This window comes from Microcaecilia unicolor, chromosome 1 (genome assembly GCF_901765095.1).
Source record: "Microcaecilia unicolor chromosome 1, aMicUni1.1, whole genome shotgun sequence".
Lineage (NCBI taxonomy): Eukaryota > Metazoa > Chordata > Amphibia > Gymnophiona > Siphonopidae > Microcaecilia > Microcaecilia unicolor.
In genome coordinates, this window is record NC_044031.1 from 120845697 (window position 1) to 120864584 (window position 18888).

The 18888-nt window shown below is 46.3% G+C and overlaps 1 protein-coding gene across 1 annotated transcript in view; it reads left to right on the top strand.

Annotated features, from left to right (window-relative positions):
• LOC115468148 (cilia- and flagella-associated protein 69-like) overlaps positions 1–18888 on the top strand; it is a 640933-nt gene that overhangs the window by 150201 nt on the left and 471844 nt on the right. Inside the window, 1 exon segment of the mRNA XM_030199696.1 lies at positions 16913–16975. Within this exon segment, the coding sequence (XP_030055556.1) occupies positions 16913–16975 (63 nt within the window).

The following is an 18888-nucleotide window of genomic DNA, read 5'->3' on the forward strand; positions in this document are numbered from 1 at the left end:
GCCTCGGCCCCGAGGAAGCGACGGATGGATTCTACGTCCTCCTCGTCGGTGCCGGGGAGCTCCGGTGACATGCTTCGGAAGAAGTCGAAGAAGCATCGACACCGGTCTCCTCCCCGCGTCGGCACCGAGAGCTCTGGGTCGCCGAGGGATTCGGCACCCAGCAGGCATCGGCACCGAGAGGACCGCTCACCCTCTGTCCAAGAGGTGTCGATGCGCTCCACTCTGGACAGCCCGGAACAGCCTCCTCGCCCGGAACAGGTCCTGACGTCGACGCCTGCATCGACCTCACAGCCTTTCTCTGCAGCCGCTCTAAACGAGAGCCTCCGGGCCGTTCTCCCAGAGATTCTGGGAGAGCTGTTGCGCCCTACCCCTCCGGTACCGGCGGTGCTTGCGCCTCCGGTACCGTCGAGCGTGGCGCCGGCTGGCCCATCGCCCAGGTTGAGGTCCCCGACGTCGGTACCGCGTGCGGTACCGACCGCGGCCACCTCCCAGGAAGGCTCCCCGACTACGTCGGCAGAGGGAGCTTCGCCGATGCGGGCGAGGGAGTCTACCTCTCGACGCCCCCATCGTGGACGTGGCTCCACTGAGTCGAGTAGGGCGAGGTTGCAGACACAGGTTCGTGAACTTGTGTCTGACACCGAGGGTGAGGCCTCGTGGGAGGAAGAGGAAGATCCTAGATATTTCTCTGACGAGGAGTCTGAGGGTCTTCCTTCTGATCCCACTCCCTCTCCTGAAAGACAGCTTTCTCCTCCCGAGAGTCTGTCTTTTGCTTCCTTTGTCCGGGAGATGTCTACGGCCATCCCCTTCCCGGTGGTTGTGGAGGACGAGCCCAGGGCTGAAATGTTTGAGCTCCTAGACTATCCTTCTCCACCTAAGGAAGCGTCCACCGTTCCCTTGCACCATGTCCTAAAAAAGACATTGCTTGCGAACTGGACGAAACCATTAACTAATCCCCACATTCCCAAGAAGATCGAGTCCCAGTACCGGATCCATGGGGACCCAGAGCTGATGCGCACTCAGTTGCCTCACGACTCTGGAGTTGTGGATTTGGCCCTAAAGAAGGCTAAGAGTTCTAGGGAACATGCTTCGGCGCCCCCGGGCAAGGACGCTAGAACCTTAGACTCCTTTGGGAGGAAGGCCTACCATTCCTCTATGCTCGTGTCCAAGATCCAGTCTTACCAGCTCTACACGAGCATACACATGCGGAACAATGTGCGGCAGTTGGCGGGCTTGGTTGATGCTCTTCCCCCTGAGCAAGCCAAGCCTTTTCAGGAGGTGGTCAGGCAGCTGAAGGCGTGCAGAAAATTCCTGGCCAGAGGAGTTTATGACACTTTTGATGTTGCGTCCAGGGCCGCTGCTCAAGGTGTGGTGATGCGCAGGCTCTCATGGCTGCGTGCCGCCGACCTGGAGAATAGAATCCAGCAGCGGATTGCGGACTCGCCTTGCCGTGCGGACAACATTTTTGGCGAAAAAGTCGAACAGGTGGTAGAGTCTCTCCACCAGCGGGACACCGCATTCGACAAATTCGCCCGCCGGCAGCCTTCAGCTTCTACCTCTACAGGTAGACGATTTTTCGGGGGAAGGAAGACTGTTCCCTACTCTTCTGGCAAGCGTAGGTACAATCCTCCTTCCCGACAGCCTGCGGCCCAGGCTAAGCCCCAGCGCGCTCGCTCTCGTCAGCAGCGTGCGACTCAGCAAGGCCCCGCGGCTCCCCAGCAAAAGCAAGGGGCGAGCTTTTGACTGGCTCCAGCAGAGCATAGCCGACATCCAAGTGTCCGTGCCGGGCGACCTGCCAGTCGGAGGGAGGTTGAAAGCTTTTCACCAAAGGTGGCCTCTCATAACCTCCGATCAGTGGGTTCTGCAAATAGTCCGGCAGGGATACACCCTCAATTTGGCTTCAAAACCTCCATATTGTCCACCGGGAGCTCAGTCTTACAGCTTCCAGCACAAGAGGGTACTTGCAGAGGAACTCTCCGCCCTTCTCAGCGCCAATGCGGTCGAGCCCGTGCCACCCGGGCAAGAAGGGCTGGGATTCTATTCCAGGTACTTCCTTGTGGAAAAGAAAACAGGGGGGATGCGTCCCATCCTAGACCTAAGGGCCCTGAACAAATATCTCGTAAAAGAAAAGTTCAGGATGCTTTCCCTGGGCACCCTTCTCCCCATGATTCAGCAAAACGATTGGCTATGCTCTCTGGACTTGAAGGATGCCTACACACATATCCCGATACTGCCAGCTCACAGACAGTATCTGTGATTTCAGTTGGGCACACGCCACTTCCAGTACTGTGTGCTACCCTTTGGGCTCGCCTCTGCGCCCAGGGTGTTCACAAAGTGTCTAGCTGTGGTAGCAGCGGCACTTCGCAGGCTGGGAGTACACGTGTTCCCATATCTCGACGATTGGCTGGTGAAGAACACGTCCAAGGCAGGAGCCCTGCAGTCCATGCAGATGACTATTCGCCTTCTGGAGCTACTGGGGTTTGTGATAAATTATCCAAAGTCCCATCTTCTTCCAGTGCAGAACCTAGAATTCATAGGAGCCCTGCTGGATTCTCGGACGGCTCGCGCCTATCTCCCAGAGACGAGAGCCAACAACTTGTTGTCCCTCGTCTCCCGGGTGCGGGCGTCCCAGCAGATCACAGCTCGGCAGATGTTGAGATTGCTGGGCCATATGGCCTCCACAGTTCATGTGACTCCCATGGCCCGCCTTCACATGAGATCTGCTCAATGGACCCTAGCCTCCCAGTGGTATCAGGCCGCGGGGGGTCTAGAGGACGTGAGCCACCTGTCCACGAGTTTTCTCGAATCCCTGTATTGGTGGACGATTTGGACCAATTTGACTCTGGGACGTCCCTTCCAAATTCCTCAGCCACAAAAAGTGCTGACCACGGATGCGTCTCTCCTGGGATGGGGAGCTCATGTCGATGGGCTTCACACCCAAGGAAGCTGGTCCCTCCAAGAACGCGATCTACAGATCAATCTTCTGGAGTTACGAGCGATCTGGAACGCTCTGAAGGCTTTCAGAGATCGGCTGTCCCACCAAATTATTCAAATTCAGACAGACAACCAGGTTGCCATGTACTATGTAAACAAGCAGGGGGGCACCGGATCTCGCCCCCTGTGTCAGGAAGCCGTCAGCATGTGGACCTGGGCTCGCCGGAACGGCATGGTGCTCCAAGCCACATATCTGGCAGGCGTAAACAACAGTCTGGCCGACAGGTTGAGCAGGATTATGCAACCTCACGAGTGGTCGCTCAACTCCCGAGTGGTGCGCCAGATCTTCCAAGCGTGGGGCACCCCCTTGGTGGATCTCTTCGCATCTCGAGCAAACCACAAAGTCCCTCAGTTCTGTTCCAGGCTTCAGGCCACCGGCAGACTGGCATCGGATGCCTTCCTCCTCGATTGGGGGGAGGGCCTGCTGTATGCTTATCCTCCCATTCCTCTGGTGGGGAAGACTTTGTTGAAACTCAAGCAAGACCGAGGCACCATGATCCTGATTGCTCCTTTTTGGCCGCGTCAGATCTGGTTCCCTCTTCTTCTGGAGTTATCCTCCGAAGAACCGTGGAGATTGGAGTGTTTTCCGACCCTCATCACGCAGGACGAAGGGGCTCTTCTGCATCCCAACCTCCGGTCCCTGGCTCTCACGGCCTGGATGTTGAGGGCGTAGACTTTGCCTCTTTGGGTCTGCCAGAGGGTGTCTCCCGCATCTTGCTTGCTTCCAGGAAAGACTCCACTAAGAGAAGTTACTTCTTTCATTGGAGGAGGTTTGCCGTCTGGTGTGACAGCAAGGCCCTAGATCCTCGCTCTTGTCCTACACAGACCCTGCTTGAATACCTTCTGCACTTGTCTGAGTCTGGTCTTAAGACCAACTCCGTAAGGGTTCATCTTAGTGCAATCAGTGCATACCATTACCATGTGGAAGGTAAGCCGATCTCAGGACAGCCTTTAGTTGTTCGCTTCATGAGAGGTTTGCTTTTGTCAAAGCCCCCTGTCAAGCCTCCTACAGTGTCATGGGATCTCAATGTCGTTCTCACCCAGCTGATGAAACCTCCTTTTGAGCCACTGAATTCCTGCCATCCGAAGTACTTGACCTGGAAGGTCATTTTCTTGGTGGCAGTTACTTCAGCTCGTAGAGTCAGTGAGCTTCAGGCCCTGGTAGCCCAGGCCCCTTACACCAAATTTCATCACAACAGAGTAGTCCTCCGCACTCACCCTAAGTTCCTGCCAAAGGTCGTGTCGTAGTTCCATCTGAACCAGTCAATTGTCTTGCCAACATTCTTTCCCCGTCCTCATTCCTGCCCTGCTGAACGTCAGCTGCACACATTGGACTGCAAGAGAGCATTGGCCTTCTACTTGGAGCGGACACAGCCCCACAGACAGTCCGCCCAATTGTTTGTTTCTTTTGACCCCAATAGGAGGGGAGTGGCTGTAGGGAAACGCACCATATCCAATTGGCTAGCAGATTGCATTTCCTTCACTTACGCCCAGGCGGGGCTGGCTCTTGAGGGTCATGTCACGGCTCATAATGTTAGAGCCATGGCTGCGTCGGTAGCCCACTTGAAGTCAGCCTCCATTGAAGAAATTTGCAAAGCTGCGACGTGGGCTTCTGTCCACACATTCACATCCCATTACTGCCTGCAGCAGGATACCCGACGCGACAGTCGGTTCGGGCAGTCAGTTCTTCAGAACCTGTTTGGGCTTTAGGATCCAACTCCACCCCCCGAGGGCCCTGTTTGTTCTGTTCCAGGCTACACTCTCAGTTAGTTGGTAAATTTTTTAGGTCAATCTCAGTTATGTCCTCGCCGTTGCGAGACCCAATTGACCATGGTTGTTGTTTTGAGTGAGCCTGGGGGCTAGGGATACCCCATCAGTGAGAACAAGCAGCCTGCTTGTCCTCGGAGGAAAGCGAATGCTACATACCTGTAGAAGGTATTCTCCGAGGACAGCAGGCTGATTGTTCTCACAAACCCGCCCGCCTCCCCTTTGGAGTTGTGTCTTCCCTTAAGAGTATTGTCTTGCTACATACTGGACTGGCCGGCTCGAGCCGGTTTCGGGCGGGAAGACGGCCGCGCATGCGCGGTGCGCGTGGGCGCGCGAGGGCTAGCAAAGGACTTTGCTAGTGAAGATTCCGATTGGAGGGGCTGCCGTGGACGTCACCCATCAGTGAGAACAATCAGCCTGCTGTCCTCGGAGAATACCTTCTACAGGTATGTAGCATTCGCTTTACATTCAGGTACACTGGGTAAATAGCTCTGAATATTGGGGGAGGGGGATAGTGTTTTAAGCTCAGCCTTGTTGTGTACTGGTAGCCAATAAAAGTTTTGTTTTGCAAAAATGGTGTGATGTGGTCATGTCACCTACAATCTTCTATTAGTTAAGACATTTTACGTTACTGTTAATCCCAGTCCTAGTAACTAGGTCTCAATGCATAAAATGGGACTCAGTGAGTTAATGTTAAATAAATACATAAAATAACCTGTCTTAAATGTAGTGATAACTATGCCCCTAAATCTGAAATATTACTATATAGCGTACATTGCTTCCATGCTCCATTTTCTCAGTATCCTTTTAAATGCTCCAGAGAAGGCATCTATCTTGGAATTTGTTTACTGCCAGACTTGGAGTCTACCATGAGTGTGAATGAATATAGACTGCTCTCATAGATTCGAGCGCTCTATTCTAAGTGGAACCCCTTGATGCTAGCATAATGGGGGTGAGAGGAGGCTATTAAAGTGGCCATAGCACCAGTTGTTTGTTATCAGATGAGTATCAAATGAGAATGTTATCCATTGTTTTCATTTCAATGGAATAAGTAATTAGGCCTCCTAGTCTTGAATTTCCTGTGGCGCAACAAGCTTCCTCGAATTATGATACAGAAATTGCAAGCAACTAAATATCATGAAGATATCAACTTACCTAACTTTTTACAATATCATTGAATTTTCGTGTTGCAGCAGGGAATGCAGTGGCTTATTTCAGACCAGCTGCCACTACTGTCCAGGCGACTTATGGTCTTTAGCTGCCTCACTGGATCCTAAATGCATTGTGGGTATGTAAACTTTCCCATTTGTGGCAGAATCCAATTGTATAAACTACATGGGATGTTTTATTCTATTCAGCAATAAGTTGGATATGTCTGTTCATGATTCTGTACATATCCCTCTTTGACCTAGTACAGTTTTTCTTATTGATAATTATCCCCTTAATTGAACTTGGATGTCAAAAGGCATTTGGATACTTCAGGATGTGATGCAAGATGGTCATTTGACCTCTAATTGTAAAACGTGCAATTTACAGGGGCTGGGCCTGATTCTATATTCGGTGCTGAAAAAATCAGCGTGGATGGAAAACGTGCCTATGCATATTCTATAAACCACTCTTACAGTTAGGCTGGTTTATAGAATACGCGTAGCACTGTCCATATGACTAAAATTTAGGCGCAGCCATTTACACCAGTAAAAAGCTGATACAAATGCCCACTCCTCACTTTAGGAGCAGAATGAGTTATTCTATAACACTGCACATAAAATTTAGCAGTGCCCACAACTCACCCATGCTCCTCCCATGGCCATTCCCACTTTTGAGATCCATGCAATAGAATGTACGTGGACTACTTTATAGAATACGCTTAGCGAGTAGTATGCATAAATTCTAATTAGTGCCAATTAGTGCTAATTGCTTGTTAACATGCAATTATTGGCACTGATTGGCTTGTTAACCAGTTGAGTTGCACACACAAATCAGAATATGCCCAAAGTTGCGTGCACAGCTCTAGTTGCACTATATAAGATTTGCAGGACTGTGGGCAAAATTGCACATGTATGTTATAGAATAACATAAGTATATACCCCCGGATTCTATATAGGCTGGCCAAATTTGAGTGCAGAGCCCAGATCCATGTGCAAACTAATTAGGACTTGTGGGTGAATCTGCCTGCATGCTATTCTATAACATTGTATTCTTAAATTGTCTCATATGCAAATCAGAAGGGAGCATGGTCATGGGAGGGGCATGGGTGGGTCAAGGGAGTTCCCAAATTTTGGGTGCACTATTACATAATACTGAGGTTACGTGTCCAGCTTCCATGCCAGAATTAACACCAGGTTCAGCAAGCATAAGTTCTCATGCCCAAAGATGGGAGTGGGAATCCATGCAAAGCGCTGCCCTATAAAGAGCGTTTGCCCTGGAGCACTTAACAGGGATTTTTCCTATTGCCTAAATGTGAGCGTAATTTACTGAATCTGGCCGTTAACCCTTAATTGGTGCTAAGGGCAATAATTTGCATTAAGTGGTGTTAATTGGCACTAATTGGTTTAAATCTGCAGTTAAGCTCATCACTGCAGTAAGCTACTGTTCTGTAAAGTGAGCCCCTGAATTCTATAGTGCAAAACTGCAAGAGGGGCTTACACATGGGCAGGGCATGGGCAAGTCCCACATTTATGCATGTAGCTTATAGAATATTATGTTACGTGATAAAATGTAACATTTAGCTGCACACATTTACATCTGCCAAAGACCAGGTGTAAGTTCTTGCACCTAAATGTTGGCGTATTAATGCTGACACGCTGTATTCTATAACGGCATCTCTACTACTACTACTATTTAGCATTTATATAGCGCTACAAGGCGTACGCAGCGCTGCACAAACATAGAAGAAAGACAGTCCCTGCTCAAAGAGCTTACAGTCTAATAGACAAAAAATAAATAAAGTAAGCAAATCAAATCAATTAATGTGAACGGGAAGGAAGAGAGGAGGGTAGGTGGAGGCGAGTGGTTACGAGTCAAAAGCAATGTTAAAGAGGTAGGCTTTCAGTCTAGATTTAAAGGTGGCCAAGGATGGGGCAAGACGGGGCAACAGCATCTCGGTGCCCAGATGCTGTTACAGAATAGCACTTAGCTCCTACTATTTTGTACACATTTTGGCACCTACAGTGGGGGAAATAAGTATTTGATCCCTTGCTGATTTTGTAAGTTTGCCCACTGACAAAGACATGAGCAGCCCATAATTGAAGGGTAGGTTATTGGTAACAGTGAGAGATAGCACATCACAAATTAAATCCGGAAAATCACATTGTGGAAAGTATATGAATTTATTTGCATTCTGCAGAGGGAAATAAGTATTTGATCCCCCACCAACCAGTAAGAGATCTGGCCCCTACAGACCAGGTAGATGCTCCAAATCAACTCGTTACCTGCATGACAGACAGCTGTCGGCAATGGTCACCTGTATGAAAGACACCTGTCCACAGACTCAGTGAATCAGTCAGACTCTAACCTCTACAAAATGGCCAAGAGCAAGGAGCTGTCTAAGGATGTCAGGGACAAGATCATACACCTGCACAAGGCTGGAATGGGCTACAAAACCATCAGTAAGACGCTGGGCGAGAAGGAGACAACTGTTGGTGCCATAGTAAGAAAATGGAAGAAGTACAAAATGACTGTCAATCGACAAAGATCTGGGGCTCCACGCAAAATCTCACCTCGTGGGGTATCCTTGATCATGAGGAAGGTTAGAAATCAGCCTACAACTACAAGGGGGGAACTTGTCAATGATCTCAAGGCAGCTGGGACCACTGTCACCACGAAAACCATTGGTAACACATTACGACATAACGGATTGCAATCCTGCAGTGCCCGCAAGATCCCCCTGCTCCGGAAGGCACATGTGACGGCCCGTCTGAAGTTTGCCAGTGAACACCTGGATGATGCCGAGAGTGATTGGGAGAAGGTGCTGTGGTCAGATGAGACAAAAATTGAGCTCTTTGGCATGAACTCAACTCGCCGTGTTTGGAGGAAGAGAAATGCTGCCTATGACCCAAAGAACACCGTCCCCACTGTCAAGCATGGAGGTGGAAATGTTATGTTTTGGGGGTGTTTCTCTGCTAAGGGCACAGGACTACTTCACCGCATCAATGGGAGAATGGATGGGGCCATGTACCGTACAATTCTGAGTGACAACCTCCTTCCCTCCGCCAGGGCCTTAAAAATGGGTCGTGGCTGGGTCTTCCAGCACGACAATGACCCAAAACATACAGCCAAGGCAACAAAGGAGTGGCTCAGGAAGAAGCACATTAGGGTCATGGAGTGGCCTAGCCAGTCACCAGACCTTAATCCCATTGAAAACTTATGGAGGGAGCTGAAGATGCGAGTTGCCAAGCGACAGCCCAGAACTCTTAATGATTTAGGGATGATCTGCAAAGAGGAGTGGACCAAAATTCCTCCTGACATGTGTGCAAACCTCATCATCAACTACAGAAGACGTCTGACCGCTGTGCTTGCCAACAAGGGTTTTGCCACCAAGTATTAGGTCTTGTTTGCCAGAGGGATTAAATACTTATTTCCCTCTGCAGAATGCAAATAAATTCATATACTTTCCACAATGTGATTTTCCGGATTTAATTTGTGATGTGCTATCTCTCACTGTTACCAATAACCTACCCTTCAATTATGGGCTGCTCATGTCTTTGTCAGTGGGCAAACTTACAAAATCAGCAAGGGATCAAATACTTATTTCCCCCACTGTAAATGTTGGTGACCCCCCCCCCCCCCCCCCCCCCCCCGCACACATACGACATTTGATCATCTCTGCCTTAAATATGGTATTGTCTTTTCATATTGCTACAAATGGCTTCACCTGAAATAATTGTTTATATGCCTGATGCAGGGAATTGGTGGAACTGTGTGGCTTCTTTCTTGTATAAAGCGATGTGACTGAATGGTTTGTGTAGAGTGTGGAGTACTGAATTGCGCCAATATACCTTCAGTTTGCAATGACGAGAGTTATGGTTAGTTAGAACCTGCTGCACTCGGCCAGCTTAATTGACTCAAAATGTCATATATCTTACTCCAAGCCTACTGGACTGTGCAGACACACTATGGGAGGTGTCATTTTCTAATCTTTGTTGGTCCTCTAAGGTAGAGATTGGGACATTAGATCTTTTGGTCCATTGTGGCTGTACAAAGTCATTCTGGTCCCAGGTATGGACGAATATTAAAAAGGTTCTGCTGGTGCAACCCTCTCTTACATATGCAAATGTCTCATTGAGAGTGATCCTGGCCAAAAGATACTCTTAGTAAAGTAGATCAGTGGTTATTGAATATTCTGCTTGTTGTGGCTTTTCAATATATTTTGCAGACATGCAAAGATGCTACTCTGTTAAATGTACATTTTTGGGTGGAACTCTGTATGCCTCTTTAATATGAGTACAAGGAGGCTATTGTTGAGAACCTGAGTCACTATGAGCATTTTAATCAGTCCTGGCCTTCACTGCTAAATATCACTGAATGCAGTTCTATTATATAGAATGTAAGGATATTTACTTTTCTCTGTTATTTGGCATTATTGTAGCAGGGTCTTAAATTACATGTTTTTTGTTGTAATATATCAGTTTCTGGTATTGTTGTATCCCATATCCTTTTTGCATTTGTAAGAAAGCTCAATAAAGAGTATGATGCAAAAAATGTGATAATCCTATTTTAAAGAATAAGATCTGTGACGGTTATGGGTTATAAAGCTGCTCATTTTATGCAAGATGAGTAATGCAGCTTGCATAAAACTTTGCAAATTACGTTATTCATGGAAAAATAATGCCAGCTCAAGACATGTTGTTGTTCATCTCTGATGGGCTGATGATCAGAAACAAATGCAGGCGCTAGAGGCTGTTAACGCCATACTAGCACCTGCGTTTGCTACCGCCCCATGATCAGAGCCCCCGAGCATGTGAAACAACTCACTCGCGGTCTCTGAACGCAACTAGCTCAGAGCTGGCATTAGGATTTGCAGACCATTGGGGAGGAATGGTGAGCCCTGTCCAGCATGCATTTGCATGCTAGCAGGCCCCCTATTCTCCGCAGTGCAGAAATCCCAACCCGAATACCCCCCCCAGCAACATAGGGGCTGGAGGTTTGGGGGGGGGGGGCTGGAGGTCTGGTGGGTCCTCAAGCATCCCCTCAAATGTCCCTTGTGGCCCAGTGGGTCGCGAGTCAATCCGCCCCCCCCATACACACCCCACCTGGTGGTCTAGCGGCCATTTCCCATCCCCTGCCTTGGTTGGAGGAGGGAGGTGGCCTCCCCCCTCTTCCATTGGCGCTGCTTGAAAATGGCGGCACCCAGCCCTGCCCAGTGCATCCTGGAATGTACTGAGCAAGGCTGGGCGCCACCATTTTCGCTTGGCTCGGGGTGGGGGTAATTGGGATCTGGTGGTCCCATGGACCTCCAGCCCCTATGTTTATTGGGTCTGGGCTTTTGACAGCCCAGACCTGTCAAACAAGTGTGGGAGGATCCTCCTGCACTTCTACCCTATGATCAGAGAAAATAGCATGCTTAAATTTGCATGCCATTATCTCTGATCATAGGGGTGGTAAAGCCCCGCACTGTTCCAGCACTATTTTTAGAGCGCTGTTTGGAACAGCGCGGGGCTTTCGATCATCTGCCCATGAGAACATTGAGCTGCTAGCATGTGGCCTCATTGTCCCAGGGAGCAACTTCAAGAGGTTGTTCCCCACCCCCTTCACTATCTGAAAGAATCCCCTCCTCCCAATAGTTTATCTAGTATCTACATAGTGGTCTCCCTGGTGGATAGTGTGGGGCAAATGCAATGCATAAACTCTCCTGCTCTTCTGGCTCCTGACCTCAAAACAGTAGCCTAAACCCCATTGCAGTAGTTTTGTGGTGCTGCTGCTTAAGGGGTCAGCTTACCAAGTGAGGTTTGGCTGGCTGAACCCTAGTGGAAGTAGGCTGAGGCTGCCACTTTTAGGCTACTCCTAGCTCTCCTGCACCCCTTGATCCCTGGTTGGTGCTGGAGGATCAAGGGGTAGGGTTATATTTCTGCAAGCACTGGCCTGACCCTTTAAGAGATAGCAGGCCTGGCTTGGTGGTACACTATCCTTATATTGCTTCAGGGCTGCCAAGAGGGGGGCAGGGGGGACAAAATTCCCCGGGCACGGGCCTCCAAGGGGGACCCGGCGCCGCAGTCTCCTCCATCTACCCCCCTCCGTCCACCACCGGGCCAGGCCCCCCTGAATTCAAATCATAGTGCCTCACCTCGACCTCGCTCCATGTGAAAGAAGCGCAGCTGCAGCAGTCTGCAGATCGTCTCCCTTCGGGCTTCCCTCTCTGTTTCCCACCCTTGCGCAAGTTATGTCAGATGAGGGTGGGACACAGGGAGGGAAGGCCCGAAGGGGGCGATCTGCAGACTGCCGCTGCTGCGCTTCTTTCACACGGAGCGAGGTCGAGGTGAGGCGCTATGATTTGAATTCAGGGGGTCCCGGCCCAGTGGTGGACGGAGGGGGGCGGGTGGAGGGGGGTGTCGGAGCGGGCCCGGCCCAGTCTCTCAGCGGACCTGTATTGCTTCAGTCAGGAATGCCCAATATTCCTGGCTGCCGCAATATAAAAGTAAATTTACTGTATGATTCACTAACCTGTGATACTGATGTACAACAGGTTAGTGAATCCCATGGTAAATTCTCTTATAGCAAAATATAACATTTTATCATACCTTAGTAACTCTGGGCCCAAATTAGATATTTTATACAGCTGCTTGAGTAGAATAAAATGTCTTAAACATATCTTGTACAATCTCCTCTGAGACTGAGGTGCTTCCATTGGCCGTTGGGGCTGATTAGTGGCTGTGTGCAATACTCCATTCTCCAAAGACTGATAACATCTTCACAAAGCTGCTGGATTCCATGTACATTCAGTCTTCAAAAGCCCCCAGGTGTACTTCTTACAAAGCTAGCAGCACAACCTCATTGTTTGATTACTATTTCTTATTCTTATATAAGAGGAAACAAGAACAAAACAGATTTTCCTACATTTTGTTTGACAAATAATTTTGTATAAAGTTTAGTAATGTGATGTTTAACTTTTTACTTACTTACTTAAAATATTTATAACCTGCATATCAAAATATCTATGTGGATATTTTGTGATTTTGTGTATTTTGTGATTCCTAGTCATTGTACTTATTAGTATTATTATTTGTGGCATTTAAACCCCGCTCTTTCCCGCTCGATAGCAGGTTCAGTGTGGCTTATAAAGTGTGGTACATCGTATCACGGAGATAGTACAGATTTGGGAACAATGTATCAACGAGATGACATAATTACATAGAGTAGGTTCAGTGCAGTTTACACAGTATTATACAAAGTATCGCAGGGATGATACAGAGTATGGAACAGAGTGTTATAGAGATGACATAGTTACATAGATTAAGACAATAGTAAGAGATGTGGGGAAGGGGTAGAAGTGTGGGTATTGCTAGTGTTGTGGAATTATGTTTGTGAATTAGGATGGGTCATTTGGGTAGGCTTGTTTGAAGAGGTAAGTCTTCAACAGTTTTCGGAAGGGTAGGTGTTGAGTGGTTTTTCGGATGTGTCGAGGTATGGCGTTCCAGAGTTGGCTGTCTATGACAGAGAAGTTGGATGTGTAGTATGTTTTGTATTTGAGGCCTTTGCAGTTGGGAAGATGAAGATTAAGATATGTTCTGGAAGTTCTGGTCCAGTTTATGGCTGGAAGATCGATCAGGTTGGACATGTAGCTTGGAGAGTCACCATTGAGAATCTTGTGGATCATTGTGTGGGCTTTGAAGTTTATACGTTCCTTGATTGGGAGCCAGTGAAGTTTCTTATGAAGCGGTGTTGCGCTTTCGAATCGTGGTTTGCCAAAAATGAGTCTAGCTGCTGTGTTTTGTGTGGTTTGGAGTTTTTTCATGATTTGGGTTTGACATCCAATGAGGATGCTATTGCAGTAGTCAGCATGGGTGAGCACTGTGGATTGTATTAGATTGCGGAAAGTTTTCTATGGAAGGTATGGTTTGGCTCTTTTCAGTACCCACATCATGTTGAACATCTTCTTTGTTGTGGCTTCTGCATGAGTTTCTAAAGTAAGGTGTTTGTCTAATGTTACTCCTAGGATTTTGAGATTGTCAGATATTGGGATTGTAACATCGGGGTTGATCAGTGTGGTTGGGAGCTGAGATGTGTGTTGTGATGAAAGGATTAGGCATTGAGTTTTTTCTTTATTCAGTTTCATTTTGAAAGCATTGGCCCAGGATGTTAGAGTGTTCATGGCAGTGATTATTTTCTCTGAGATTTCTGTAAGAGTGGATTTGAAAGGGATAAATATTGTGACGTCATCCGCGTAGATGAAGGGATTAAGGCCATATTTGGATAGGGATTTGGCCAGGGGAATCATCATGAGGTTGAAGAGGATCGGGGATAGGGGTGAACCTTGGGGGGACTCTGCATTTTTGAGGTCCATGTGGGCGATATTGATGAAGTTGATTTGACCTGATAGGATCTGGTGGTGATAAAGCTCTTTATCCAGTTAATGATGTTACCGCCGATCCCTAGTTTGTCCAGTAATTTTGTAAGGATGTCATGGTCTACCATGTCAAATGCGCAGGACAAGTCGAACTGCAGAAGAAGTATTTTGTTACCGATTGAAATTTTATGTTTGAACTTGGATACTAGGGTGAGTAGTACTGTTTCTGTGCTGTGTGCAGGTCGAAAACCTGATTGCGATTCGTGTAGTATGGAGAATTTTTGTATGAATTCATTAAGTTGGAAGGTCACTCTGTTTTCCATCAGTTTGGTTAGAAGAGGGATGGAGGCCATAGGTCGATAGTTGGTGATGTTGTTCGCTGGTTCTTTGGGGTTTTTCGGAATTGGTGTGAGTAGAATATTGCCATTGTCGGAGGGGAAGGAGCTTTGTTGAAGTAGGAAGTTTAGATGGGTGGTAAGTTCTAATATGAATCGTTCTGGGGCATTTTTCATCAAATAATTGGGGCATGGATCCAGGTGGCAGTGAGACTTGGAGAGTTTGGATAGTGCTGTGGAGATTTCTTTGGTGCTGAGGGGAGCGAAGTTTGTCCAGTAGCGATCTGCTGGGATCTCTTCAATATCAGGGTCCAGTTCGTCAAGGAACAGGTCAATGTTGGTGTCATTGTGTGGAATTGTATTGCATAGATTAGTGATTTTATCGTTGAAGTATTTGGCCAACTGGTCGGCAGATGGACAATTTGAGGGCGAAGTTGTTACTGGGTTCGTGCTAAGAAGGTTCTTTATGATTGTATATTGTTTTTTTATGTCTGTATCGGTGGCTGTGATTTGTTTTGTGTAATATGCTCTTTTGGCTCGTTTAATGTCATTCTTGTATTTCTTTTGTATTTGTTCCCACACATTGAGGGTGACGTCATCTTTTGATTTGCTCCAGGCCTTTTCTGATTTCCTGGTTTCTTTCTTCAGTTTTTTTAGTTCCTCGTTGAACCACGGCGAGGGTTTTTTCTTTAAGTTTAAGGTTTTGGAGTGTAAAGGAGCAATTTCATCTAGAATGAATTTGCATCTGTGGTCCCATTCTGTAAGGAAGTGGTTTGAGTTTGGGTCGATTGACCAATTGTTGTCGTAGATAAGTTGCCAGAAGGTATCCTTATCGACCCGTCCTCTGGTATTAATTGTTATGGGTTCCGGTGGTTTGGGTTAATCTTTTTTTCGCCAATGTACTGAAAGGGTTGCTTTGTGGTGGTCGGACCATGGAGTGGCAGTCCAATGAATGTCAGATAATAGGAAGTTTTGGTCTGTAGAGTGTTTGAGTGATGATGTCAAGTGAGTGGCCTTTCCTGTGGGTTGGTACTATTGGTGGAAGGTTGAAATCACATAGTTGGAGGAAGTCTATACAGTCCCAGGTGTGGGCAGAGGTGGAGTCTTCTAAGTGTAGGTTTAGGTCCCCAAGTAGTAATATATTGGAGTTGTTGACGCATGCATTTGATACAAAGTCCGTGAATGTGGTTTGATTGTGGTTCCAGTTATTGGGAGGTTTGTAGAATAGTATGCAGGTTAAATGTTCATATAGTATGGGGTTGTAAAGTTTTATTGAGGCAATTTCGAGTTCAAATGAGATGGACTCTGAGGTGGATTCTGTGTAGAAGTTAGATCTATAAATGAGTGCGATTCCTCCTCCTCTTTTGTCTTTTCTAGGCTAGTGTGATATTTTGTAGCCCAGGGGACATAGATCGTTTATGATAGGGTCCTCTGGTTGACGTATCCAGGTTTCTGTGATGAAAAGAAGATCGAGGTTCTCTGAGGTGATCCAGTCTGTGATAATTACTATTTTATTTACCACTGATCTTGCATTAATATACCCTATTTGGACAGAGTGGAGTGGATCGGTGGTATGAGGGGATGGGAAGATTTTGATGAGTTGTCTTGTTGTTTGTATTTTGGTGTTGAGGGGGGGGGGGGGTTCCTGTTTTTGAGGACGTTGGAGGGTTTCTAAGGATATTGGTTTGTAATGGAGTGGGTGTTGTGTGGGTGTTTGGGTTGTAGTGGAGGGATGGTGCCATGGTAAATTCAGTTGAAGGGTTTGTGAGGGTTGCATATGATGTATTGATTGAGTGGATGGTGAATGTTATTAGTAGAATGATCATGCTGGTGAAATATTTAGGTTGGGTGGGGGTGGATGTGTGAGGTGCATACATAGCAATATATTAGCATACATTCAGTTGACGTATAGCAATGTGTCAGCATACATACAGTTGAAGTATTGTATAGTGACTAAAAGATAGATAAATTATTGTATTTGATGCAGCTAAATTTGCTAATAATTAAAATATGCTAATAGGCAGTCCAGTGGTCTAACTCACATACTGCATTGGTCCAACATAGCAATATATCAGCATACATGCAGTTGAAATATTGTATAGTGACTAAAAGGTAGATAGATAATTGTATTTAATGCTGCTAGGTATGCTAATAGTTAAAATATGCTAGTAAGGCAGAAATAATTAGAAATAATTTGTGATTTTTAAGCTTGTAAGTTTTAAACTTTTGCATGCTGCTTCCAATACGTGATGCTAGTCAAATAATCATGTTTTCTCTCACCAAAGGATTATAATGGAACTGTTCTAACATTTTCTAGGGAGCTATGTTGAAGACTGTGGACCTAAATCGTGTGGTTAAACTATTTGAAGATCCATATACAGTGAGTAGTGCATGAGAACAAATTTATTTTTATTACTTTTCAACTTGTCTGAAGAGTACTTGTGCAGTGGGTCAGTCAATCTGCCTATCTAGATTCATGATAAATGTTTGTTAAAGTGGACTGTATACAAAAAAGAATATTCCTCTAAGCACACCAAGAAAGAAAAAAATGGGGGACGACCAATCAAATTCCAACTCAAGGGTAACATTTATTTGAATGTAAAAAAAAACACATGTACAATAAAAGTAAAATGGTCCTGCTTATTGACAATGAACTTGTTAAAATTCATTACAGTCTTTTATAACAGCACAAAAGATGCCTGCCTTGGGAGTCTAGTTGATAATGCAAGGATGTCAGTCAAAAAGTCCAAAACACAAAAATAGCATCATCAGGGCACAGAAAAAAAATCTGTGAAACGGCAATATAGAGAAAGACATCTGTCTTCAAAATTATCTATGCAGGAAAATCACGGTAAGGCTTACTGCACAAAACAGCTGTAGAAAAGGCTATCCACAGATGTCCTTGTATTATCAACTAGAACAAATTACTTGTGATTCCTGAAGCAGGTGCCTTCTGCGCTGAAACGCAGGACTGCATGGAGTTTTAACAAGTTGATTGTCAGTAAGAAAGACCATTTTACTTTTATTGTACTTTTGTTTTTTACATTCAAATAAATAAGTTACCCTTGATTTGGAATTCAATTGGTCGTCCCCCATGTTTCCTTTCTTTTTTTGTTAAAGTGGTCTGATCAGATCCCACATTGTGTAAAGGCCACCTGTGATCCTAGAATTTGTCCTATTGAAATTCACTAGACCTCTCTGTGGAAGGCTGAAAAAGTTACAAATTGAATACTTAAAGCACGTGACCACAAAAACAGACACAAAGGAGAACACAAATCCTCACGAACAGAAGCAAAGAAAAAAACAAAAAGTGAGGAACTGAAAAAATGAGGAAGGCCAAGCATAATAATAATAGAGCTTCTTTATTGCTTCCAGCACACTTTAATCTTATAGTCCACTGGTTCCCAAACCTAGTCCTGGTGGCATCCTAGCTGGTGACGTTTTCAGGATATCCACAATGAATATTCATGAGAGTGATTTGCATGCACTGCCTCCACTGTATGCAAATTTCTCTCATGAATATTCATTGTGGATATCCTAAAAACCTGACTGGCTGGGGTGCCTCCAGTACCAGATTTGGGAATCAGTGCTATAGTCAAAAGACTCAACACAGCCGTGTTTCTGCTGGTATGCCTTCATTAGGAGCCTTGACTTAAACAGTACAATGAATATAGCAAATAAGAAACAATACCATTCACATCGGAGTGAATGAAGGAATGTATAATAACATTGGATCAACTGGCAGCAATTTTAGATATATACTTTTAAATCAAAGCAGCTAGCCTAACAACCGGTTTAGACGTAATGCAATGAAAATAAAAACACTCATTCCTCTTTTTATTTCATTTCTGAGGCGGAATACAATTTTTGCATTTAAAAAAATTGCAACCTCTCAATTATTGATAGAATAATAATGCAAATGTATTTAGATGTAGATATAGACCTAGAGATGTATATGTGTGTGTGTGTGTGTGAGAGAGAGAGAGAGACCTGAAAAGTGCCCCTGCGTAATGCAATAGGAGGGAGGATTACCAGGACTGGGATTATCAGCCTAGTTGGGTGGACCTGGGAAGGGCCAGGAGTCTAATAAAAGAGGTTCCAGTGAGAAAATTCTGGGTTTTGGGTGCCCACCCCTGCTGAGACCCTAATTACCGAGGGGAAAGTCTCAGAACCAAGAGAGGTGAATTTGCAGTGTGTGGTGATTGAAACCTCTACCACAGGGCAGAGGGTTCCTGCAGAGTGTTCTTGGTCTGAGAACAAGAAGGAGGCCTGGAGGAAAAGACACCCCAGGTA